This window comes from Acanthochromis polyacanthus, chromosome 17, assembly GCF_021347895.1.
Source record: "Acanthochromis polyacanthus isolate Apoly-LR-REF ecotype Palm Island chromosome 17, KAUST_Apoly_ChrSc, whole genome shotgun sequence".
NCBI lineage: Eukaryota > Metazoa > Chordata > Actinopteri > Pomacentridae > Acanthochromis > Acanthochromis polyacanthus.
The window spans coordinates 36,565,106-36,590,569 of NC_067129.1; the positions used below are offsets into that span (position 1 = coordinate 36,565,106).

The 25,464-nt window shown below is 41.7% G+C and overlaps 2 protein-coding genes across 6 annotated transcripts in view; one reads left to right on the plus strand and one right to left on the minus strand.

The window, feature by feature from the left end:
* Positions 1 to 2,746: 2,746 nt before the first annotated feature.
* LOC127530564 (uncharacterized) lies at positions 2,747 to 4,888 on the minus strand. Its single transcript, XM_051937690.1, has 3 exons — positions 3,660 to 4,888; positions 2,916 to 3,002; positions 2,747 to 2,823 (listed from the first exon to the last, which is right to left on the minus strand). The coding sequence occupies exon 1, from the start codon at positions 4,738 to 4,740 to the stop codon at positions 3,811 to 3,813; it is 930 nt and encodes a 309-aa protein (XP_051793650.1). The 5' UTR covers positions 4,741 to 4,888; the 3' UTR covers positions 2,747 to 2,823; positions 2,916 to 3,002; positions 3,660 to 3,810.
* A 2,234-nt stretch (positions 4,889 to 7,122) lies between these two features.
* The window catches only part of amot (angiomotin), a 101,441-nt gene continuing 83,099 nt past the window's right edge, over positions 7,123 to 25,464 (plus strand). For all 5 annotated transcript variants that reach the window (XM_051937661.1, XM_051937663.1, XM_051937665.1 and 2 more), the window contains exon 1: positions 7,123 to 7,454. The gene's annotated coding sequence lies outside the window, so the exon portion shown is untranslated. The remainder of the gene's footprint in view (positions 7,455 to 25,464) is intronic.

A 25,464-nucleotide genomic window follows, 5' to 3' on the forward strand; every position in this document is an offset into this window, starting at 1 on the left:
AAGTGACTGTGCACAATGCAAATAGTGTAAAATGAGATACAATTACTGTTTAGCCAACTTGAAGCATACATATTTTTATTATAAATTATTTATTTGAGCCTACTATTTGTTATTAAAGCTGCTGTCCGGAGTTTGAATCGCAGTGTCTCCCAAAACACTGGTGGTCCCACCCTCCCTCCCTCTGATTTCGCCCCTTTATTTGTGCACGCGCGCAGTACATGAGAGAAGTGCCCGGAGTGCTGCAGCATCTCGCCTGTTTTGCTGTTTTCCCCTCTTCTACATTTAGTAAATAATAAAGGAATTACGTTAGAATGCTGTATTGAGTCTAACTTGTCCTAATACCAAAATAACATGAATCTGCTAGGACGAACGAGTAAAGTTTCAATATGTGATTACACTCGTGTATCCCTCTCGATGACGTTGTTTATCAAACTTAGTGCATTTACGCGTGTATATGTGTTACATTGTTTATTTATTTCTATCTAGAGTTCAGAATTGCATGACTCCTCTGACGAAGAGTATGTCCCAGACGCCCCAACATCTTCCTCCAGAGGTCGGGCATCTAAACGAAGCCGTCAGGCGGGCTATGGAGACCGTGGTCGGGGAGCGAGGCGAGCACCCTGACCACGGCATCTAAACGAAGGCGTCAGCTGGGCTATGGAGGCCGTGGTCGGGGAGCGACGCGAGCACCCTGAGCCAAAAAACGTCCTGCAGTCTCTTGGCCTGACAAGCCGTGCGATTGGTAACTTTTCTGGAAGTTGCTGAGCCCTGATGCTCTCTCCTCCACAAGCAAAACAAATGTGCGCGCGGTTGCGTAGTGCGTAGCTCGCCCACCTCAACATGGGCTTGCTTGCTGTGCGCGTAACCGTTGATTGACAGCATGACAAAGCTGAAGCTCGAACTTGATTGGTCGGCAGCAACCGGCGCTTTTTGGAATAACATGGGGGTCTATGAGAGGAAGGCGGAGCTCAGGAATAAATTTTCATATCGCGTTATGCTAACTTTATATTATAGTATGGAACTAGACTAACACATTTAAGCTTTGTTAAAAAATGATACATAAATTGAAAACAAACAGAAACTCCGGACAGCAGCTTTAATGTAACAATAGTGTAACTGTATTTGTAATAGCCTCTGAATGAACCTGAGTCAGAGTTCATATGAGGAGCAGGCACCTGCCCTGACCTTCCTCTGACCCCCAGGAGCCTAGTGTTCAAAGACAAGCTGCTGTGATTTACAGTGCCCCTGACCTCAGTTAAGTAAACACTGCACACTCCAGTCTTCAGGCAATTAAAAGCAAAGCGATGAATAGGAATCTTTGAGCAGCATTTATTTACAAAAACAAAGTAAAGACATAACACACTTCCACTGATAAACAACAATAAACAATGTGGAAATATAATACAGTATACTGAGTAATATAAATGAAATAAAGACAACATCATACAAACTATATACAAATAAAAAATATCAACAGTATTTACACATAGATATGGTATTTATAATAGATTTCTTTTGGCATAGATTAGTTACTGTAGCACTGATGTAAGTATAAAGGTGTACTTGCATGTTTATTATTAACACTGATGGCTATACGGGTCTAGGGTAAGTAAAATGGTATTTACATTTCATTGGCATAGATTGGTTAGTGTAGCAGCTGAGGTAAGTATAAAGATGTATTTACATATTTACACAGTCTAATATACAGTATTTACAAGTGTGTGTCCACCTCCAGATTAGGGGGGTGGGTTTCCCGGTTTCTTCTGCTGGCGCTGTTCTGCCAGCCACTTCTCTAAAGATTTGCCACCTGAGAAACTGGGGCAAAAAGTGGCACTCCTGAAGCAACTATGGCCAAACTCTTTTGTTTTGGGCTGCCCACACTTGGTGCACTTGTTGAATGCCACTTTATGCGCATACTTTCTTTTGTGGGCTCCACTGGCCCACAAAATGTCCAGGACCTTGCGCACAGTGCAGTAGAGCCCAGCAGCTGTCAACTTGTGGTTATTGCAGGCTGGCTGGACACAGACAAGTGGGATGGGCCACATCTTCAGGGGCATCCAGAGGAACAGAGGGCGGCAGAAGAAGAGGTCAGGAGAGGCAGGAGGCTGAGTGAAGATGGGGAGGGTAACACCAGAACTTGGGATGTGGTATCAGCTCTCTGTTTTAGTGTTGGCCCTGAACAGAGTCTTCCTGATCCAGTCTTGCTGGAATGATGGGAGGTGCTCATTCCAGTGGACAGGAAGCTCTGCAGGGGGATGGACCACCGGGCCAGGAGTCCACACAGCTGGAGGAGCAGGGGCCGGGGCCAGGGCAGGAACAGGAGCGCGAGCAGGCCCTCTTGAGGCAGCGGTGGCTGCGCAAAAAGAGACAAAACAATTAGTTTATTGTTGTTATGTAAAGATTTTCACTGCATGTCTTTCTCAGCGCTGCTGGACAACCACTACGACTACAACAATTAGTAGAAAGCATGTATGATTAGTAGCAAGGCGACATGATGATGAAATCCTGGAGTTATGGAAGGAAGCTGTGAAAATCATCCTGTTTTTCACCCAAGCACCATTAGGTCAAATACAAAAAGAAAAGTGGGATGGGATCAGCCAAGTATGAAGCAAAGCAGCTCTAACACATACTGTGAGCACCTCTAAACTACAACATTCTGCAACCACACTTAGGGGAGGTGTGAGATGAGGAATGAGCTTTGGTCAGTGATTACGACAAAAATGAAAGAAATACAGTTTACATACACCTTTAAGTTCCCTTTTTGCTTTGATGAAGTGCACTCAAAGAGTAAATGTAGCTTGACACTTGATAAGCGCCATTTCTCTGTATTGTAAAAGAAAAGAACATTTAATGTAATTAAAAAAATATTTTTATTTTATTAAATTGTTTGTAAAACATTGTTTGGGATTAGATACCTCGAGGAAGTTGTTCCTCAGCCTGTGAGGCCACCATCACCATCTCCTGGTCGTCTTCCTCCTCAAAAAAATCCCCAGCAGCAGTGTCTGTAAAATAATATAGAAAACTAAGCACATGTCACCAGCACACCTGTATACATAAACTGATAACTTTGTTAATTGTTAAAACAATAACACTTGTTGGTATACTCTTGTTGGTGTAATACCATGTACAAATCGTCATTTTATGGCAGGTGATCCCATAATTATACTGGGGTGCACACAATAAGAGGTCTTAGGTGGGCATTTATGATATTTCATAAAATTACGATCATAAAACGGCTCTAAAACGTAATATACAGTATTCAGCTGGCCAGAACCTCCACAGAGCACACATTTTTGTAGAAGTATTATTACGTGATTATGATGGCAAGAGTCGCCAGATTACTTTACGATAACAAGCATTATTATGACGAGATCATTATAAACTTACGTTAGCTACTCCCCGAGCGCTATATACTCTGAACCAACTAGTGAAAGGGAGATGTACATCACAGAAAAGTCGGTAATATGTGCTGTCTTTGTTGTGTACCCAATATTTCTAATAAACAAGTTCACTGAAGTATAATAGGGAGCATCAACGTCACACTACGCATTACAAAAGTGCTGTTTTTTGCAATAAACATGTCACACTAACAACAACAGGATACAGTTAATGTCTAAGACACATTTAGCTGTTGAAAAAGAGAATATGTTTAAACTTACCACTTGCTAAAAGATAGTCCTGACAGCTGTGGATGACTGTTTATCATTTTCCCACTGTTGCCAACTCCTCAGTAAGGAAAGTCGCTATTCTTCTTCTTTTCCTTTCAGCTTTTCCCTTCAGGGGTCGCCACAGTGAATCAGTTGCCTCCATCTAAACCTGTCTGCTGCATCTCACACCAACTACCTTCATGTCCTCTTTAACCACATCCATAAACTTCCTCTTTGGTTTTCCTCTAGGCCTCCTGCCTGGCAGTGGGAAACTCAGCATCCTTCTACCAATATATTCACTCTCTCTCCTCTGGACATGTCCGAACCATCTCAGTCTGGCCTCTCTGATTTTATCTCCAAAACCTCTAACATGTGCTGTCCCTCTGATGTACTCATTCCTGATCCTATCCATCCTGGTCACTCCCAAAGAGAACCTCAGCATCTTCAGTTCTGCTACCTCCAGCTCTGCCTCTTGTCTTTTCCTCAGGGACACTGTCTCCAGACCAAACAACATGGCTGGTCTCACCACAGTTTTGTAAACCTTTCCTTTCATTTTAGCTGAAACTCTTCTATCACACATCACACCTGACACTTTTCTCCAGCCGTTCCAGCCTGCCTGTACACGCTTCTTCACCTCTTTTCCACACTCTCCATTGCTCTGGACTGTTGACCCTAAGTACTTAAAATCCTCTACCTTCTTGATCTCTTCTCCCTGTAACCTCACTCTTCCACTTGGGTCCCTCTCATTCACACACAGATACTCTGTCTTGCTGCGGCTAACCTTCATCCCTCTCCTTTCCAGGGCAAACCTCCATGCCTCTAGCTTCTCCTCCACCTGTTCCCTGCTCTCACTACAGATCACAATGTCATCTCCAAACATCATAGTCCATAGAGACTCCTGTCTAACCTCACCTGTCATTCTGTCCATCACCATAGCAAACAAGAAGGGGCTCAGAGCTGATCCCTGATGTAGTCCCACCTCCACCTTGAACTCCTCTGTCACACCTACAGCACACCTCACCACTGTCTTACAGTCCTCATACATGTCCTGTGCTACTCTAACATACTTCTCTGCCACTCCAGAATTCCTCATACAGAACCACAGTTCCTCTCTGGGCACCCTGTCATAAGCTTTCTCCAGATCTACAGACACAATGCAGGTCCTTCTGACCTCTGTAATTTTCTATCAACATCCTCAAAGCAAATATTGCATCTGTTGTACTCTTTCTTGGCATGAAACCATACTGCTGCTCACAGATGTTCACCTCTGCCCTTAGTCTAGCTTCAACTACTCTTTCCCATAGCTTCATCGTGTGGCTCATCAGCCTTATTCCTCTGTACTTGCCACAACTCTGCACATCTCCATTGTTCTTGAAGATGGGCACCAGCACACTTCTCCTCCATTCCTCAGGCATCTTCTCACTATCTAAGATCCTATTGAACAACCCAGTCAGAAACTCTACTGCTACCTCTCCAAGACACTTCCATACCTCCACAGGTATATCATCAGGACCAAGTGCCTTTCCACTCTTCATCCTCTTCAATGCCCTCCTCACTTCATCCTTACTAATCTTTGCTACTTCCTGGTCCACAACAGTCACCTCTTCTACTCTTCGTTCTGTCTCATTTTCCTCATTCATCAACTCTTCAAAGTACTCTTTCCATCTTCCCATCACACTATTGGCACCTGTCAACACACTTCCATCCTTATCCTTTATCACCCTAACCTGCTGCACGTCCTTCCCATTCCGATCCGGTATGGAAGTCATACATTTGATTCGCATGTTTGATTTGGCCAAAATTTTACGTCGGATGCCCTTCCTGCCACAACCCTCTGTTTTTATCCGGGCTTGGGACCGGCACAATAAGACACTGGCTTGTGTCCCCTTGCGGCTACATTAAGGAAAGTCGCTATTGGCTGTCCTAAAAGTCGCTAGAAGTCGCTAAATGACATCATCGCCTTCATCGTGCGCTGATTGGCTGGCTTGGGCTTACTTTCAGGGCTTACTTTGGGCGACTCCAGAGCGGTTCGTCCTGTGTAGCTGTCGACGGAAACATTACGCTCAAAACTCAGCAGCATCTCATCAGACTTAACCGTAAAAACTACTCACGGAACGAACTGTGGACCGCTGTCGGTCGCCGTGAGTGAATACTTTTGGCAATATAGTGTATTTGAATATCTACAGAAGCTATGCTTGAAAAGAAAATGCCTCCACCAAATGCACAGCACAGAAATAAGCCTATACCAAGGTGCAAACAACTATATTTCTAGACATCACTTTTTTGCCGACAGGCTAAGTCAGGATCTAATAGTGAGATCCTGTGGATACCTCTACACTTGAGACAGGTGAACGTTCACACAAATAATTATTGTTTATCAGTTACAGTTAAATTGTTTGTTGCACAGCTGGGTCCTGAGCTTAATGTGATTTCATTGTAAAAGTTTAGTCTATTACAAAACTCTAAATATTTTTCAGTTATGTTTTTTCTTGTATAAAGCAGCTTCTTTTGTTTTGAATTCTCAGTATTGAAATCTTAAGAAAACTGTACATCTGTCTTTCATGATTTGGCTAATTTCCTAGGTTTATGATGTTTATGAGATTAATTTTCCTATAAATTAATTGCAGCATCTTGAGAATGGACAGTAGTCACAGATGTGGTAATAATGTTAACTGCACTAGTATTAGTCTAGGCACATCACAGATAATAGTAACATTATCTGTAAAATATGACACCAAAGTAAGTCAGCATTAGATTTCATAACTCTCATATTGATGAAGTTTGCAAGTAGCCTATACAGGCTACATGAAGAGCTCAACTTCAAGCTCTGATGAAAAACGTTTCTACATTTCTGTGGCGTAATTACTGGTTAGTCACCACTGGCTAACAAAAACTGCAGCTGTCTCATCTCCACATACTTTCGACAATAAAGTGCAATTACCGACCAACAATCAGTTCGCACGTGCATGGTCCCTCGAAATTCCAATATTTCCGACGGCACACAAAGGCAGCAGAAGGGCCGACAGTCACTGCTCAAACTCACAAAGCTTCTTTGTTTTGTTTTCCTTCAGATTCCGTTCTACTTTTTCTTTCTCTCAGTTCATGATTGTGACATGGACGTCAGGACTGACAGAATAGCCCAATAAAGAGGATAAACGGAAAAAAACCTAAAGCTTCATTCTTAGAAGGTGCTGTGTTTCAAAGAGCACCTTCCAAGAACAAAGCTTTAGTTGTCATCTTAAGCATAAAAATTTAATTTGAGAATGTAGCCGACTAAAATTTGACCTCGGAACACATTATTTTATTTATTGATAATTCTGTCTTTTACCCAGTATAGTCTTAGTTATTTGTCTCTTGGCCGCTCCGTGCCTCTTTTAAAGGATGTGAATCATGATTCGATGAGAAAACAAGCTGCAGAAGAAGGAAGGAGGAGGGATTTCCTTACTCCGAAAAAAACTTTTTTGATCCAGTTTCCATGAGCTGGAGGAGGTCTGGGGTGGGGGGCTGGACATTCCTCTCATTCTGCAGGTCAGGCGGACAGACAGGGGGGTTGGAGGGCTTCCTGCCACTTCTTTTGGACGCCACCGCGTCTTTCTGTACAGTTAAAAATGACATTTATGGAGGACGACAAAGACTCTCCCGGAGAAAGGATTAAAACACCGGGCTACACCCACGACTGAGCGGCCAAGTTTTTCATTAGAGGCGAGTTTGTGGTGGAGCTGCTTGAGTCCCGAAGATAAAAGAAGAAAAATATGTTGGACGAAATTCAGGGACCGGAAAAGTAAACGGAAGAAACTGTCTAGAAAGGTAAATCTGTTTCATTTAAATATAGTCAAAAAGCTTGGTCATACGTCTCCAGTTTCCTGTTGTAAAAAAAAAATCCCAAATGTCTCAGTCGTCTTATCTGTATTAGGTACCAGAACTAAACATGGTTTACTAGTCCACAAAATGATTGTCATTTTTTTTAGCTTGTTGTATTCACATCTATTGTTGCTGATTTTCTACTCCATGCAATGGTGGGTGCAGTGAATTATTGAATGACTTAACTATTGTCTACAGATACTGGTAACTGAAGCTTGAACAATATGTGGTGTAGATGGGTGAAAACTTCACTGGATTCTGGCCTAGCTCCTGTTAGCTGCTTCTTTAGCTTCAGATATGCATTGGGAAACACAAGGAGGCACAGGAGGTCCTTGAAATGGTTTCAGGTGGTCTGAAATTGTTCTGTCATTGGCTTTTCGTACACAAAACTTTACTGACAACCTTCACATGCTCACTACTTAATTGACATTTCTACCTCAGTCGATGACTCAGAGTAACCTGATTTTATGTTACTGTCTGATTAACAGATTTTTTGTTTGCAAGCACAAATATCTGCACACAGGTTTGTTCGTGCAACATACAGGTTAATTCTTTGAATTGTATTTGACCAGGAAAAAAATCATCCATATCATTGGTTGGGAGAGTTCCATGTTTTTTCTCTCAATAAGATTTAAATTTGAAAAAGTTTTTGGATCAGGACTGCACAGTGGACTGGTGGTTAGCACTGCTGCCTCACACAAAAACCATGTTCACTTCCTGGCCAGGGCTTGGAATCTTTCTGCATGGAGTTTACATGTTCTCCCTGTACATGCATGATTCTAAACTGTCCAGAGGTGTGACTGTGAATGTCATTGTTTGTCTATTTGTGTAGCCCTGTGACAGATTAGCAACCTGCCCAGGGTTTCCCCTGTCTTCGCCCTAAGTCAGCTGGGATAGATTTGTTGACTCTAGTCCCTTAAAGCTGCTGTCCGGAGTTTCTGTTTGTTTTCAATTTATGTATCATTTTTTAACAAAGCTTAAATGTGTTAGTCTAGTTCGATACTATAATATAAAGTTAGTATAACGCGATATGAAAATTTATTCCTGAGCTCCGCCTTCCTCTCATAGACCCCCATGTTATTCCAAAAAGCGCCGGTTGCTGCCGACCAATCAAGTTCGAGCTTCAGCTTTGTCATGCTGTCAATCAACGGTTACGCGCACAGCAAGCAAGCCCATGCAGAGGTGGGCGAGCTACGCACTACGCAACCGCGCGCACATTTGTTTTGCTTGTGGAGGAGAGAGCATCAGGGCTCAGCAACTTCCAGAAAAGTTACCAATCGCACGGCTTGTCAGGCCAAGAGACTGCAGGACGTTTTTTGGCTCGGGGTGCTCGCGTCGCTCCCCGACCACGGCCTCCATAGCCCGCCTGACGGCTTCGTTTAGATGCCCGACCTCTGGAGGAAGATGTTGGGGCGTCTGGGACATACTCTTCGTCAGAGGAGTCATGCAATTCTGAACTCTAGATAGAAATAAATAAACAATGTAACACATATACACGCGTAAATGCACTAAGTTTGATAAACAACGTCATCGAGAGGGATACACAAGTGTAATCACATATTGAAACTTTACTCGTTCGTCCTAGCAGATTCATGTTATTTTGGTATTAGGACAAGTTAGACTCAATACAGCATTCTAACGTAATTCCTTTATTATTTACTAAATGTAGAAGAGGGGAAAACAGCAAAACAGGCGAGATGCTGCAGCACTCCGGGCACTTCTCTCATGTACTGCGCGCGTGCACAAATAAAGGGGTGAAATCAGAGGGAGGGAGGGTGGGACCACCAGTGTTTTGGGAGACGCTGCGATTCAAACTCTGGACAGCAGCTTTAAAGAGACTCACATTGAATTCATAATAGCAAGTGACAGAATGTGTAAAGCTGCGTTATGCCTTTGATGCTGTTGGTAAATTGCCATCTGATGAAACACTGGCTGGTCTTTGGTATTGTGTTTCTAGCAAATGTTCTAGTGAAACACAAAGTGTTTTATGTGTTGTATACCTGTGTTGTATACCTTATGTGTTGTATATGAGACAGGTTGTGTATGTTAACGACAGGTGTGTATGTAGTATATTATTGAAGTAAACGCGTATATACATTATATTAATCGTTCTGCTTGTAGCTAGTAATGTTGAGTTAACCCTTAAATGGTCAAACACATATACATATTTTGGAAAATTAATTAATTGCTATTTTCTAATGTATCAAGACTATAATAACACACTTTCATGATTTTTTTCAAAATATGATCTTTATTTTCAATTTTACACTATGTATCCCCGGAGATACATTGTCCATTTAGGGTATAAATTTAAAATTTTCCAGCTTTTAAAACACTTCATTTTTTAACTTTTACAACATATTACAGGCAATTATTTAGCTACTTTCTTTCAAATCTTCCACACACTTTTTTTAAAAAACTTGTAAAATCCTGAACAATTGATGATGATTCACATTCACATGTACTGCGTACCGGAAACAAGTCTATAAACAACGAGCTGACTAACATGTATACACAAACAAACTAACGTATGTACAGAAAAATGGTCTTACTCCTGTTCTAACTGTAACATCGGCAATGGAAGCTGAGGAAACAGTTGTGAGCATTTTGACCAGTGACAATGCAAAGCCTCACATTGCACTTCTGACACATGATAGTGGTCTGTCCATCCTGGCACATCCTGCATTGACCTTTCACTAACTGCTAGTTCCCTCATGTGAAGAACCATCAGGTGGCAAAACTACAGATGTCGCCACTCTTTTTCTTGCAGCGTAAAACATGCCCACAAAAATTTCCCGTAAATGAGTAAACCCCTGTTGAATTAACCCGTTTAGCTTCAGTGTACCGCCGGCGGTACACCTACTAATTTGCATAGGAATTTCAAGAATGTCCGACGGCTGCAAACGCGCTTATACAAACACTATACGCCGATGGAAAACTTAGATTCTCATGAATCCGCCGGTATAAACCACTTTCAGATGCGATTACCACATCGGGTGAGAAAAACACATTTGTCCGACAAAAACGAATATTCATCCATCCGTTCTCTATACACGGCTTCAACGCACACAGCGCGACTCACATTTCCGGGTTCATTATTACACACAAAAAAAAGATTCCACAAAAAACGGCCATAATCCAACCTTTTACATCCAGATGACACAAGCCAGTAAACTATTTTGTCCAAAACATGTCCTGAAGTCGGTATAAAATCCCCGAATCGGTCGTTTTCAAGGAAATGCACCTCGCGATGCCCGTCCAATATTCCCCGTATTTTTCGTAATTTTTTAAATTTAAAAATAGAATATTAGCGATTTTTTTGTACTGAAAACGGCTGGAATTGGCTGAAGCTTAAAGGGTTAATCAGTAATACACATTTAATTGTAAAATAAAGAGTAATAAATATTTTACAGCTTTATATGATTGACTATCTATAGAGTATAGTCCTCAAAACACAGGTATATGTGAGAGTGAGTGTTCTTATTTTATACCCCTGTCTGGACAATGTATCCCCCAGGATACAGACATTCAGTGCCTGATTATCAAAGCTGTGTAAGTGCAATTCATTATTTTTAAACAACAACACATAAAAGAACAATATTTTATTAAAGAAAGTCCTACCAAAATATAATAAGCATGAAAAATATCAGAACTGACCTCATGACCTTGGTCTTTGTCCATGTAGGCTGCCATTTTGGAATTTGATCGAAATGTATCAATATAGTTTTGAATGCTGGCATGAAGTCACATGGCCTTGTAGTTGACCTATCCCCTCTTAAGATTGTCCCATAGTATGAAGTGCAGATACTTAATGCCCCTCCCCCCACAGTCTGCCAGATGTCTGTATCTCCCAGGATACAGAAACCATTTAAAGGGGAACTTCGTTTTTTTTCAACCTGGGGTCTGTTTTCATATGTCATTTCATACATGTGAGTGATGGAGAAATGAATTTTCGACATAGCTCCAGTATTTAGTCAGGCAGGCAACTTAGCAGCTCAGCTAGCAGCTCAGTTAGCGAAAAGTATGGGGCAACTGTTCATCTTTACGCAGTTAATACGCGCCACCAACGAGAGGTTTAGCAATGGTCAGCGAGCAAAATCCTCTTTAACCTTTTCCAAAAGTGGGGAGAAGTTGGCCTGAAGCAACTGCCCCAAAAGATGCGTAACACGAACCCCCAGATACATATAACCCACGTTGGCCACTTTAAAAGGGAATCTATGCAAGGGGAAAGCCCTAGCAGCTGAGTCAACCAAAATCCAAAAGTAGGCGCAAGGTGGCAGGTATCGAGGTATCAAGATCACTCCAGAAGAACTTTCCTTTTCAGAAGAGCAGGCTATCCTCATCTCTCTGCTTCTGAAGTTACAATATTAGTGGTTTTGAATGTTTTGGCTCATCAACTGATAATTAGAATACTGATGTGTGTGTGTGTGTGTGTGTGTGTGTATATACACACACACATATAAGACACTTACTAGGCAGTAAATCACTGTGTGGCCAGGGCCAGTGATTGACAGCAGTTGCAGCTGCATATGATGTATCACATGTCAGTTTTTCAATTGGTTCAAAGCATGAGGGAGCTACTTCAGTTTATTTATTTATTGTTTGTTTGTTTTATGGCATAGGATATTCCTAGTGGTGTTTTGAGTAAAGAGATGCAATTTTCTGTCACTGCATTTTTATCATTCAATTAAATCAAGTCAATATAAACTCGTGGTTTTCTAGCAACATGTGGACTTGATGACAATGTGTCACAAACTACTAGGTTTCAGGACTGCACTTTAAACCACTGTTTTATAGTGTGGGTATTTCTTTATTTTAATCATGTGAATGAATGCTTCAGTTGAAGATTTTTACTGATTATCATGTTTGGTTTATTTTAAGGTGTGATAAGGCAAAGCAAGTTTATTTGTGTAGCACATTTAAACACCAAGGTATTTCAACGTGCTTTATATAAAATATTGAAAGCATCAAGACAGTTTGTAATTTTTAGCTACAGGTTATGTGTCTTCTTTGAGCAGAAAACAGGAATTTGTTGATTTCTCATTGAAAACTGAGTATATTTGTTCTGAATCTCTAAGACCTATTCGTCCTCTTATCAAAACAAAAATATGTCTACAACATGAAAGTTTCACAAATATAAATTTGTTCAGTCATTTGACAATTTGTTCAGTTGTTGGTTGAACGAGAAAAGATACTAGTTATTGTGAACTAATCTTTCCAAAGGTTTATTACACTGTTCGGCGACACAAAGACACACGTGAATGCAATAAAATGTCATATAAAATGTTAGAATTATGAATCCATATGCTCTGGGCTGCCAACAGGAAGCTTTTAGGGCATTGTAATGAGGGTAGCTTTAAATGTTCATGTGAAATAAGAAATTATGCTTGCTGCTATAACAAGCATGCAAAAAAAAGTGCCTTGTGGTCCTCCAACATAAGCAGTGTAAGGCCAGTAAAATACTCTACACCAGGGGTCGGCAACCTTTAACACTCAAAGAGCCATTTCGACCTGTTTCTCACAGAAAAGAAAACACCAGGAGCCGCAAAATCCTTTTGGCATTTAAAATGAAGACAACACTGCATATATCGCTTTTTTACCTCTATGCCCTTGTTAATCACTCGTGTTTAATTAATTACAAAGCCTCTAATTAGATAGATTTGTTTTTTAAATTGTGTCCTACCACTAATATTTATCTTACTTGGTTAATGTCATTTTTGCTCCTGGACCTCATATGTTACGTAATGTTAACTGGAAATCAATATTTTGCGAATGTCTATTTAACTTGTAAAATCTATTTATCTTCAGCTAATAACTTTTCTCCGGTAAGTCGCTGCCCTGTTTTCCAAGACAACACTCCTCTGACTCTCTGACCTGCTGCCTTGATGCTGGACGTGTTCTTGCAAGTAACGTGTATTACCCTATCAAAGAGTAGATACTAAGCAAGACAATTATCCGTAGTTTACCTTAGTACTCATGAGTACTTTTGACTCAAAGACAAGACATGTCTTTCTTGGAGTGGAGCTTTAATATACAGGCTTGCCATTCTTGAGTACAAAATGATGTGAAACTACAGGCATTGCTTCTCCATCTTCTCTGCATCAACTTTGCGCTCTCATGTCCCAGGGGAAAACCCAACCCGGTCTCACGGGGATTCGTGAAACTGTCACGTAAGTTTTAGTTTCGGTTTCGTGCGCACCAACACGATTTCGTCATGTTTTTCGTGCCGCTCACCACGAAATGTTTTTCGCTGTGGTAATCACATCTGAAAGTGGTTTATACCGGCGGATTCATGACGATCTAAGCTGTCCATCGGCGTATACTGCTTGTGTGATCGCGTTTGCGGCCGTCGGCCGCCGGACATTCTTGAAATTCCTATGCAAATTGGTAAGTGTACCACCGGCTTATGGTTAGGTTATGGTTAGGTTATGGTTAGGATTATGGTTAGGGTTATGTTTAGGGACGATGTCATGCAAAATATAGCGTTGGATTCGCCGCGGTTTTACATTAAAAATATAATATACACATTCTTTTGAAATACGTTCTGAGTGGCACGAAAAGTCCGCCGTTTAAAATACATTGGTGCGCATTTCGTGGTGAGCGGCACGAAAAACATGACGAAATCGTGTTGGTGCGCACGAAGCCGAAACAAAAATTTACGTGACAGTTTCACGAATCCTCGTGAGATCGGGCTGGAAAACCGCAGCACATCCGGTGGAGTTACACGTCAAAAGAGCGGTAATTTCACAATAAAACTCTCTATATTAAAATGCATTGAAACGCACCTGAAAGACAGAACAATTTAATTTCCAAAGTTACAGGAAGCCACAACAGAGGGCTGAAAGAGCCGCATGTGGCTCCAGAGCCGCGGGTTCCCGACCCCTGCTCTACACAAATGTAGTTGTCTGCAACTGTCCCTATGTGCGTTTGCAAGGAAATATAATGAAGGCTTAAAGCTTCTCCAACAGCTGTTTAGCTCAGTAGCTTATAGTGGTGCAACGGATCATCACTGATCCGTGATCCGTTCGGATCAACGTCATCGGTTTGGTACACACGTGATCCGCGGATCGATTTCTGAAAAAAAAAAAGTTGTGCTCTGTCCGCACACAGCTTGTGGCGAGCAGAGAAGGGAGGAGAGCAGACATGGCGAGCCGAGAAAAGGAGGAGCTTGAACGCCCCGCGACACTTAAATCTGCTGTATGGGAGCATTTTGGTTTCCCTGTCAAATATGACAAGGAAGGAAAGAAGGAAAAACAACTTAGTACTGGACAAAACTGCGACGGTGTGTAGGCACTGTGGCATTAGAAAGCCTTATGCCAGTGGAAACACATCGACCATGTCCACACATTTGCAGCGACAGCACCCAGGTGTTTTGCTGACCAGAGATAAAACAAAGGCTAGCCAACAACTGCTCATCATCGCAGCATTTAAGCAGCCTCTCCCTGCGCAATCGGACCGGGCTAAAGCTATTACAAATGCTATCGGTGTGTTTATAGCTGCAGACATGAGGCCATATTCAGTTGTGCAAAACGAGGGCTTTAAACACATGCTGAAAGTGTTTGAGCCACGTTACGACATCCCATCGCGCACACATTTCAGTGAAAAGATAGTGCCAGATCTCTACGAGTGGGAGAAGAAAAAATTGTGGATGAACTGTCCCGAGCATCGGCTATTGCGCTCACGACAGACGGGTGGATGTCCAGGGGAACTGAGACCTATGTGACGATCACCGCTCACTTTATCTCAGCAGACTGGGAGATGAGAAGTCCAGTGCTGCAGACACGCCCCCTCTACGAGAGTCACACAGGCATTCATCTTGCGCAGGTACTGACCATAGACTGTATATAAAGATGGATGTAGCATCCGGCTCCAAAAACTTGCAATATCACGCCGTCCGCGAGGGTTGGCTCCAAAAAGCTTTTGCTCCAGAGACCCCAATTCATCACCGGAAAAAATAAAATTTGATAGACTGATTTTCTACAGCTCAGGATTTTATTCCTGTTAGTTTTCATGGTCAAAATGAGAGATCAGGTGGCCGATCTTAAAATAAATCAATACTGAATTTTAAATAAATCGTTAAAGTTGGCAGAGCCAGGGGGCGTGGCTATAGTTGATAGACAGTCTTGTCTGGAATGATTGACAGATCCTTTTATTCCGAAAGCAGCAACAGAAGCCTCTGCGGTAAAATGTGGCCGGGATAAGAGAGTCGACAGCTCTCAGTCTGGCACGCCCATAGACTGGTCCTGCCCCTAGTTGCTCTCCGGTCCAGCCTGTTTGATGACGCTTTTTATGTCACTGGCTCCAAAAAATCCAAAATGGCGACCAGGAAGTAGCAAAATCCGGGCTTCATTTTCTCGGCGTTGAAACCAATGGGTGACGTCACGGTTAGTTCACGCCTGGTACTGACACAAGCAGTGGAAGAATGGAAGATGAGGAGGCCCAGCACTAATATCCCAGTAACAACTGACAACCCGGTCTCACGGGGATTCGTGAAACTGTCACGTAAGTTTTAGTTTCGGTTTCGTGCGCACCAACACGATTTCGTCATGTTTTTCGTGCCGCTCACCACGAAATGTTTTTCGCTGTGGTAATCACATCTGAAAGTGGTTTATACCGGCGGATTCATGACGATCTAAGCTGTCCATCGGCGTATACTGCTTGTGTGATCGCGTTTGCGGCCGCCGGCCGCCGGACATTCTTGAAATTCCTATGCAAATTGGTAAGTGTACCACCGGCTTATGGTTAGGTTATGGTTAGGGTTATGGTTAGGGACGATGTCATGCAAAATATAGCGTTGGATTCGCCACGGTTTTACATTAAAAATATAATATACACATTCTTTTGAAATACGTTCTGAGTGGCACGAAAAGTCCGCCGTTTAAAATACATTGGTGCGCATTTCGTGGTGAGCGGCACGAAAAACATGACGAAATCGTGTTGGTGCGCACGAAGCCGAAACTAAAACTTACGTGACAGTTTCACGAATCCCCGTGAGATCGGGCTCCAACTGATAATGCAAAAAATCAAATAAATGCAGTGAATGAGGCAGGACCGGGCCCACAGATAGGGTGCTTTGCAAATGTAGTGAATTTGGCATCACAAAAGGGAATCTCAGTCAATAAGATGGACCGCCTCCTTGGGAGAATCAGAAAGGTGGTTTCCTACTTCCACCGAAGCACAACAGCTGCTCATGTGCTTAAGATAAAGCAAGACATGTTACAGCTGCCCAATCACAAGCTCATACACGATGTCCCAACAAGGTGGAACTCCACCTATGATATGGTGGAGCGTTATCTGGAGCAGCAGGCAGCCATATACTCTGCATTGACCGAGAAAACCCTGAAGAAAGAAAACATTATCACCCTGTCTGATGATGATGTGAGAGTGGCAGAAGAGGTCCTCCAGGTGCTTAAACCCCTCAAAACTGTCACATCTCTGCTGAACACTGAAACTTCACCATCAGTGTCAATGATCCTGCCGCTGAATACAAGGATTCTATAATCCATGACTCCAAGTGTGGAAGACAGCGCCATCACACAAGATGTCAAGGCTGCCATTAGAGAGGACCTGATACACTTCACCCCCTACTCTGCAGGACTACCTGGATCCCAGATTTAAATCCCTGTCTCACATGGACCTTGCCCTATGTCAGAAGACATACAGTGACCTCATCACTGAGATTATGAGTCGTCTGGGTACTGAAAACTGTGATGAGGTAAAGAAAAAGAATATTATTTCAAAAATTATAAATGTAAATCTACATGCATTTTTTATTTTCAGTAATAATGCCAACTATTAAATGTTATTGCTACATGTTTCATGTCTATGAAACATTTAAATAATTAATAGGTTTAATTAATCAACGTATTTTTTTTCAAGCTGCAGAGCCAACAGGAGGAGGCTTGGACACATCTCCTCCACAAAAGAAATCAGCGATGGCCGAGCTCTTTGGAGAGACCTTTGTCAGCAAAGAGATGGACACCAAGGCTCCTGCTGACCTCATCAAAGAGGAGGTGGCATCCTACCAGGCAGCAGGTGCCATTTCAGTGGATGGTGATCCACTGACATGTTGGAAAAAAACAATGAATGCAAATACCCTTATCTTGCAAAGATGGCAAGATGCTGCCTCGCTGTGCCAGGATCTTCAGTACCATCAGAGAGAGTGTTCTCAACAGCAGGGGACATAGTGACTGCAAAGAGGTCCACACTCTCTAGACAATGTTGACATGCTTGTATTTTTGAAAAAAAATCTGAAATTATAAGCTCAGGTTCTTTCACTCTCCTTGTTTCAAGGAAGATGTTCTCTTATGTTTACCTTTGAGTTCTATTTTATTAATGGTCTTTTGAACCAGCCTTTTTATGTTGCTGTTGCACTTTAAATAGATTTTTGGTTCATTGTTATATTTTTAATGAAGGAGATATGACTATATATTGCAGTTTAAGTTGTTTTTCAATAATAATTATTTTAAAAAGAAGCTATTATCCCGTGTGCACTACTTTTATATATTTAAATGTAATAATTTAAGTTTCTAATAAACAGACAAAACTTATGTTTATTTGTCTTGTTTTTTTTTTTTGTTGCTTTTTGCTGATCCGAAAAATGATCCGATCTGTGACTCTTGATCTGAGGACCGATCCGATCAGTGAGTTTAGTGATCCATTGCACCACTAGTAGCTTAGGACCATGGTTAGCAATAACTGGGTTGTGGGTATGTTCTCTACTCTTAGTAAAGAATTAAGACTTTGAAGATGGCAAATCCCTCAAAAATATTCATCTAACTGTGAATCCCAGTCAAAATCTTCAAATAGTCAGTAAAAATTATTGCATTTGAACTGTTATAAATGTCTTTGAACATTGACCGTAGTTATTTTGGAAATGGCTTCTCAATGTAAAAATGCTCAATGAGCTGTTCAGATTGTTACGAACTTTATCACCACAAAATGATCTGATTTTAAAGTTGTTGTTGTTTTTTTTTTTTACAGAACTGTAATCCAGAAATAGGAAAGAAACATATTGATGGAATTTCAAAGAAGTTTTCTAAAACTGATGAAGTATGATCTCTGATTACATATATTTTCAATTCAATTCAATTTTATTTATATAGCGTCAGTTACCATTCCGATTGTCTCAAGATGCTTTACAGAACCCATATTCCTGAACCCCCAGAGCAAGCCCTAAGGCAATAGTGGCAATAAAAACCTCCATTTTAACAAGAAGAAACCTTAACCTTTAATTTTCATTAAAGCATACCTTTAATTTTCATGAAAGGTGGTGCTGGCCACTACCTGTTCTGTGTGGATGGGTGCAATTCCCTGGAGCAACAGCACAGCAACTTGCCCCAAAATGGCAGTTATGTCTCTTGTTTCTGGGTGAGCTGGAGAACTTTTTGAGGTACCCTCATATTTTAGGACATGTTCACTGCAAATCTTCCCCGTGTTTGTAGTAAGTAGGTAATTTTTCATAAATAGTGATGGCTTGGGCTGTTGCCATTTGTGAGGTTGAAGCAGCTCCTCTACAGCCTTCCATTTCTGTGTAGGAAATATTTGAATGTGAGTGAAAACCTTAAGTTTACCAGCCTTTGTCATCCACAACTCCTGCTTGTGTTGTCTCAGCTGGCATAATCAGTACTAAGCTGTTTTTCCCTGCCTGCATCATTGAGCCTAACTGTGGAGCCTGCCATGGAGCATATCATCCACTGCACTGGGTGGGAGTGGAAGCACCCATACTGTGCCAGACTAGTGGTGGTTGCTTGCAGCTTTACTTTCTATTTGTGAACTTGCCGATGCACAAAGGCATTCCCACCATTAAAGGTGCTTTTAGCCTTCCACTTTTTCTTGACATTTCTGAGTAACCACATCACTCCCAGTGTAATGAGGACACTGTAATTGTCACCAAGTTTGACCACTGCTATGCTGACTCTGCTCAGAAAAAAAAACTGTGCTAAATAAAAAAAAAAAACACCTTCCAAGGTCTGTCAGGATGGTGTGAAGTTTGCACTCTCAGGAGGAGGCCATTGGAAGACAGAATTCTTGAGAATTTCACAGCACACACTTCAAACAAGGACACCCAGCATATGTATGAAGGTAGGTGGTGAACCGCCAGAGGTTTAAAAAAATGAAAAAGGTGAGGTTACCCAAAACTGAAAAATAAAGTACACTACTCACAGTAAATTAGGGTACATGACTGCCTTTCCTATTTGGTCTGAATTTTAATGGAAAAAGTAATAGTTCCGTTTGATAATACTATTAATGAATGACAAGAAGCACCATTTTCATTAGCAAAGATAGCCCCAAATAACCAAAATTGACAGTCAGTAGCGGGTGTTTCCACCATTTGCGGCAATGACAGCTTGACAGCGATGTCTCATGCTCCAAACGAGCCTCATGATGTTGTTCTGAGGCAATGCGTTCCACTCCTACACACAGTCTGCCAGGTCATGTGGGGGTGGGGTACAAGCATCCAGTTGCTGCTTCAGCTGGTCCCAGATGTGCTGTATGGGGTTCAGGTCAGGGGACATTGCTGGCCATACCGTATGAGGCACTTCGACTTCCTGAAGTCGAGCTGTGACAATTCTGGCACAATGTGGTGGAGCATTATCATCCATGAACAGAAAGTTGCGGATGTGCTGGCAGAATTGGGAGATGATGATGGGTTCTATGATGTCTCTGAGGTAAGAACGTGCAGTGACTGAATCATCTACAATCACCAAATCTGTTTTATGTTGACTGGTGATGCTTGTCTGCCAGACTGTTACACCTCCTTCACCAAAGTGAACCCTGGGGCCAAGTTGACCTTGGTGTATCTTTCACCTTGCTTTCTCCAGCAATGCTGACGACCATCATTTCTGTGTAAGGTGACCCGACACTCATCAGTGAACAGGAAGGTAGACCACTGCTGCATTGTTCAGGTCACATGGTCTTGTGACCACTGCAAACGGTCACGCAGTGTCTTGATGTCAGTGGAGTCACCTGCAACGGTCATCTGGCATTCAACCCAAAGTGATGGAGTCAGTTGCGAATGGTTTGTCTGGAAACCCTAGTACCCCTCACTTCTCGTTAACAGTCCTGCAGTTGTATAACCGTGTCTGAGTGCATAGGTCCTTAGGTCTGCTCATCATTGCGGTCCATCACTTGTGGGGCTCCACTCCTGGGTCTGTCACCAACACTGCCAGTAGTTCTGTCTTGGCCATGAAACACTGCAAATGGACTACTGAAGACTTGAAGAAGGTATTATGGACTGATTCATCAAAATTCTTTGGTTAATCAAGCAGGATTTTTGTGCCGTCAAGTGGACCAAAGTATGGTTCTTCAGTGTGGGACATCAACTGTCAAACATGGAAGAGAAAGCATCATGATCTGTTGCTGTTATGCTGGATCCAGGGTCGGTGACTAGTATGGAGTCAGAGTTACCCTGAACCAAAACGACAAACACAGCATTCTGCAGCACGATGCAGTATGGTCTAGCATGCACCTAGTTGGTCAGGGGTTCATCCTATAGTAAGATAATGACCCAAAACATAAGTTCAAGCTATGCCGTAACTACCTAAGAACAAGATGGTAAGTGAGTGCCACACATTTATGGGAACTTCTGCAACAGAGTTAGGAATAACTTTCTGAAGAAAATTTAATTTCCGTTGTGGAAAGACTGACACAAGTGTGTTCAGCTGTTATATCTGCTAAAGGTGGCAACTTTGAGTCAAAAGTACTTTTTGGTTTCTCACTTGATTTTTTTTTAACTTTATTTGTTTATTTGTTCTATGCTTTCATTTCAGAGTACAGTGGTCCCTTGTCATATCGCGGTTCACTTTTCGTGATGTCACTGTATCGTGGATTTTTAAATTGCATTTGTTATCGCAGAATTTTCCCTAAATCATGGATTTTGTAATGTGTAGGCATTTTATATATTTATTAGTGGTGGAACATGATTCAAAAAATTTGTCTAATAAATTACAGGCTTTGTAATTAATTAATCACAATATCACTTTTTTTGTCAAATAGCAATATTTGACACAATAAGTAGTTATTTTCAATTCAAATAAATTTTGGTTGACAGTTGAAACAATGAATATACATATACGTGTTTAGAATTTAAAATTTAGAAAATTAATACAATTCTAAAATGGGACATATAGAAAAAAGTGATTTGGATGATTTAGGGCCTGGATTTAGTTTTTTTTCCACTGTTTGGGCATAACAAAAGCATAAGTAGTTCAGAAAGGTGAATATCTACAGAGTCATTCTGTTTACATAGTTTCTGGGTCTGATAAATGGTGTCATTTTGATGGTTATGTTTTTAGGAATATACATTTTTATTTATGAACAAAAATGTTTTTTCATACACTTAAAGTTTATAATTAAGTTATCAAAAGACAGACATTTTTGTGGTTTAACTTACTGCTCTGCCGAGGCTCTGCCTCTTTGGCAGTGTAATAACTTAAAGCACCAAAATGTTTGTTTCATTTCGATTTATTTGCATTTTTCATCCGTCTACTACATTCACAGATTACTGCAAACTGAGAATACAATTATAGTGATTATATTCAACATTGTATGACTTTTTGTAAACTAAAGCACTTTCAGTATCTTCTGAAGTGGTCCGTTATGGGATAAAGAGATGAAGAGACTTTATTGTCATTGTGCAGAAGAACAACGGAATTTTTCTGGAAGAACACAACAATTAGCAGCAGTGCTGATAAGAATAAAAATAGATTTAAAAAATACTCTTAAAGAAAAAAGAATCAATGGGATGGCTACACCTTTAGCCATTAGCAGGACTGTCGTAGCTAACGTTAGCTCTAGTGCTAACTAGGGATGTCCCGATACAGATTTTTTGACTTCCGATCCGATTTTTTTAATGATGTGGTTTGCCGATTCCGATCCGATCCAATACCTACATTCTCAGAGCATTAAAAATAATGCAGCAATATCAAAATTACAGATGCATTTTATTTTGCTTTATAAAGAACAATGCAACAAATCTCATAATAAAAAAATAGTTTCAAACCATGTCTGCAGAATACTTCAACTTCAAAAATCATAACAAAACTAAAACTTTCGTTTTACACCAAAATAGATTGTTAGAAATAGAAAAATAAATAACCCAGTAGTTAGCTGAGCTTAATATTCAAATCAAAAATAAAATAGTTTCTCTTTTTTCCAGTGCTGGTGCTGAATTTCACCCAAAAAGTTCTTCATTCGTAAGAAGAACACAGGGAGTAAAACAAGTGAGAACTCATATGAGCAGTAACTGTAAACTTTTACACTTTAAAATGTAGTTGTACAAATGCACAGATTCATGCATTAAGAAAATGAAAATGAGCCTTTTTTCTCTTCAAAAGTGCTGGTGCTCAACTTGCACACAAATACTGAACAAAAACGTGCAGAATACAGGGAGTAAAACAATACTTTTACTTTAACAAACTGTAAAACCCTGTCTTACATTCTGTTAGGGTGAACAGGGCTTAGTTTAGCTGTCTAACCATCAATAATGAGGTGAAAGTTTTTCTTAATGAAGACAAGCTTCTCTGTCAAGTCTGCAGATAAACAGTTTCGCTTCTCATCCAGTACATTTGAGGTAGCACTGAAAAGTCTCACTGTCCACACTTGTGCAAGGGGCAGAGAGGAACTTGGTGGCAACAGCAGCCAGAGAGGGTTTTTGTGTAGCATGCACCCTCCAGTATTCCAGTGGACTGACTGACCTGGGGATGTTTTGTTCAGAGAAGTAGCTGTGCACTTCAGTGACAACTGAAGATGAGGTGGCACATCTCATTTCAACCTCACTTTCTTCCAAAATTTCATCAAACACGCTTCCCAGTTTGTTGCTTGCCTCCGCTGGTCTTGCACGTGGGGTTGGACTCGCTGGCTCACTGCTGACTCTGCAGACCTTCTCCACAGTCTCAAAGAGTGAGGCTTTGGCACTTTTCAGGTTGGCTGCACTTGTGAAATACCTAGAAATATTACAAATAAGCATTAACTCACACAGATTATACCCTTGGTAATTAAATAATTTTGGCAAAATAAATGTTAAAAGACTTGCCTGTCTTTGTATCTTGGGTCCACCAAAGTGGCTCTGTCTCAACATGGGAGAAGCGCCTGTTTACAGCCTCGAGGAGAGTGCTCTTCATGGTTTTGATTCCTGCATCACTTTCGTCTTCTCGAGACAGAACTCGCTTCAGCACTGTGATGGCAGGTATCACATCAGCACATTTTGCTGTCTCTGCACTCGCTGACTTTGTAACCTCATCAAATGGGGCCAGGACAGTTGCAGTCTTCTCTGCTAACATCCACTGGTTTGCAGTCAGAGTAGAGGGTAGGCTGTGCTCACCTGCATAGACACTGAGGGGATGTTTTTGCTCAAGGAGGCTTTGCAGCATGTACAGAGTGCTGTTCCATCTCACTTGCACATCCTGCTGCAGACGTTTTGTGGGCATTTTAAGGTCAGTCTGAATGTCCTCCAGGCGTGAGTAGGCTAGGGGTGAATGCTTGAAATCACCCACAATTTTCCTGGCAATGACCAAAGTGTCATTCACGCTGCGCTGTGAGAGTAAACCCTCGTGTACGATGAGGTGCAGCGTGTGTGCAACACAGCCCAGGCTCCGCACCCCCATCTCATCCATGGCTTTGCGCATGTTGCTGGCGTTGTCTCTTAAAACCACATGCACTCGTTCTTTCTGTATTTGCCATCCTTTCAACATTTCCTCAATAACTTCTTTCACATGTTCAGCTGTGTGTGTGAGCCACGGAACTCGTTAGCATGCAGCACAACATTAACGAGGTTAAAAGAGGCGTCAATCCAGTGTGCAGTAAGACTTAACAGAGACATCGGGCACACATCAGCTATGAGGGATCGAATGCGTTCACAAACCCTCTCGTGCAGCTCCGGTAATGCCGCATCCGTCAGATAGTGCCGAGATGGGAGTTCGTATCTTGGCTCTACAAAGTCCATCAGGCGATGAAATCCTTTGTTTTCCACCATGGAAAGAGGCTGGTCGTCCAGTGCAATGAATTCAATGATCTTTTTTTGTTAATTTCCTGGACTTTTCACTGTTTCGAGGTAGCTTTTCTCTTCTTTGAAACACCTCCGCCAAAGTTTGTTGCTGTGGCTTCGCTGTCTTTTCCTTATATATCCCAAACTCCGTGGGGTGACTTCTTTGTAAATGTCTGATCATATTTGTTGTATTAAAGTGTGCCCTGCTGGTGCTTCCTCGAGAAATGTTGTTTTTGCAAACATTGCAAGACGCTGTTGGACTGTCGTTGGTTTGAATGGAGAAGTAATCCCAAACAGCGGACATGCTGCATGCGCGTTTTGATTTGCAACTGCCGTAACGTGTGACGCCGCTGAAAAACGACATCGGCTCGATACCGTGACTAAAGCCGATACCACCCGAGTTTCCAAAAATAGGCGTATCGAGGTCTGATACCGATACTGAGTATCGGATCGGGACATCCCTTGCTTCAACTACTCTTTCCCATAGCTTCAACGTGTGGCTCATCAGCCTTATTCCTCTGTTCAGAGTTGCCACAACTCTGCACATCTCCCTTGTTCTTAAAGATGGGAACCAGCACACTTCTCCTCCATTTGGGGCGGCTGTGGCTCAGGTGGTAGAGCGGGTCGTCCAATGATCGAATGGTCGGCGGTTCGATTCCCGCTCTCGCCTCGTCATGTGCTGCATGCCGAAGTTTCCTTGGGCAAGATTCTGAACCCCGAATTGCCTACCAGTGACTGTTCCACTGGTGTGTGAATGTATACTGACTGATGTTGCAGGTTGATTAGCAACCTGCACATTAGTGTGTGAATGTGTGTGTGTCTGGGTGAATGGGAGCAATTGTTGTAAAAAGCGCTTTGAGTACTCTGATGAGTAGAAAAGCGCTATATAAGAGCAAGTCCATTTACCATTTACCATTCCTCGGGCATCATCTCACTATCTAAGATCCTGTTGAACAACCCAGTCAGAAA

What these genes read in the sequence shown, in the direction of transcription:
- LOC127530564 (XM_051937690.1), bottom strand. Translation starts at nt 4,740, where the DNA reads ATGAGGAATTCTGGAGTGGCAGAGAAGTATGTTAGAGTAGCACAGGAC.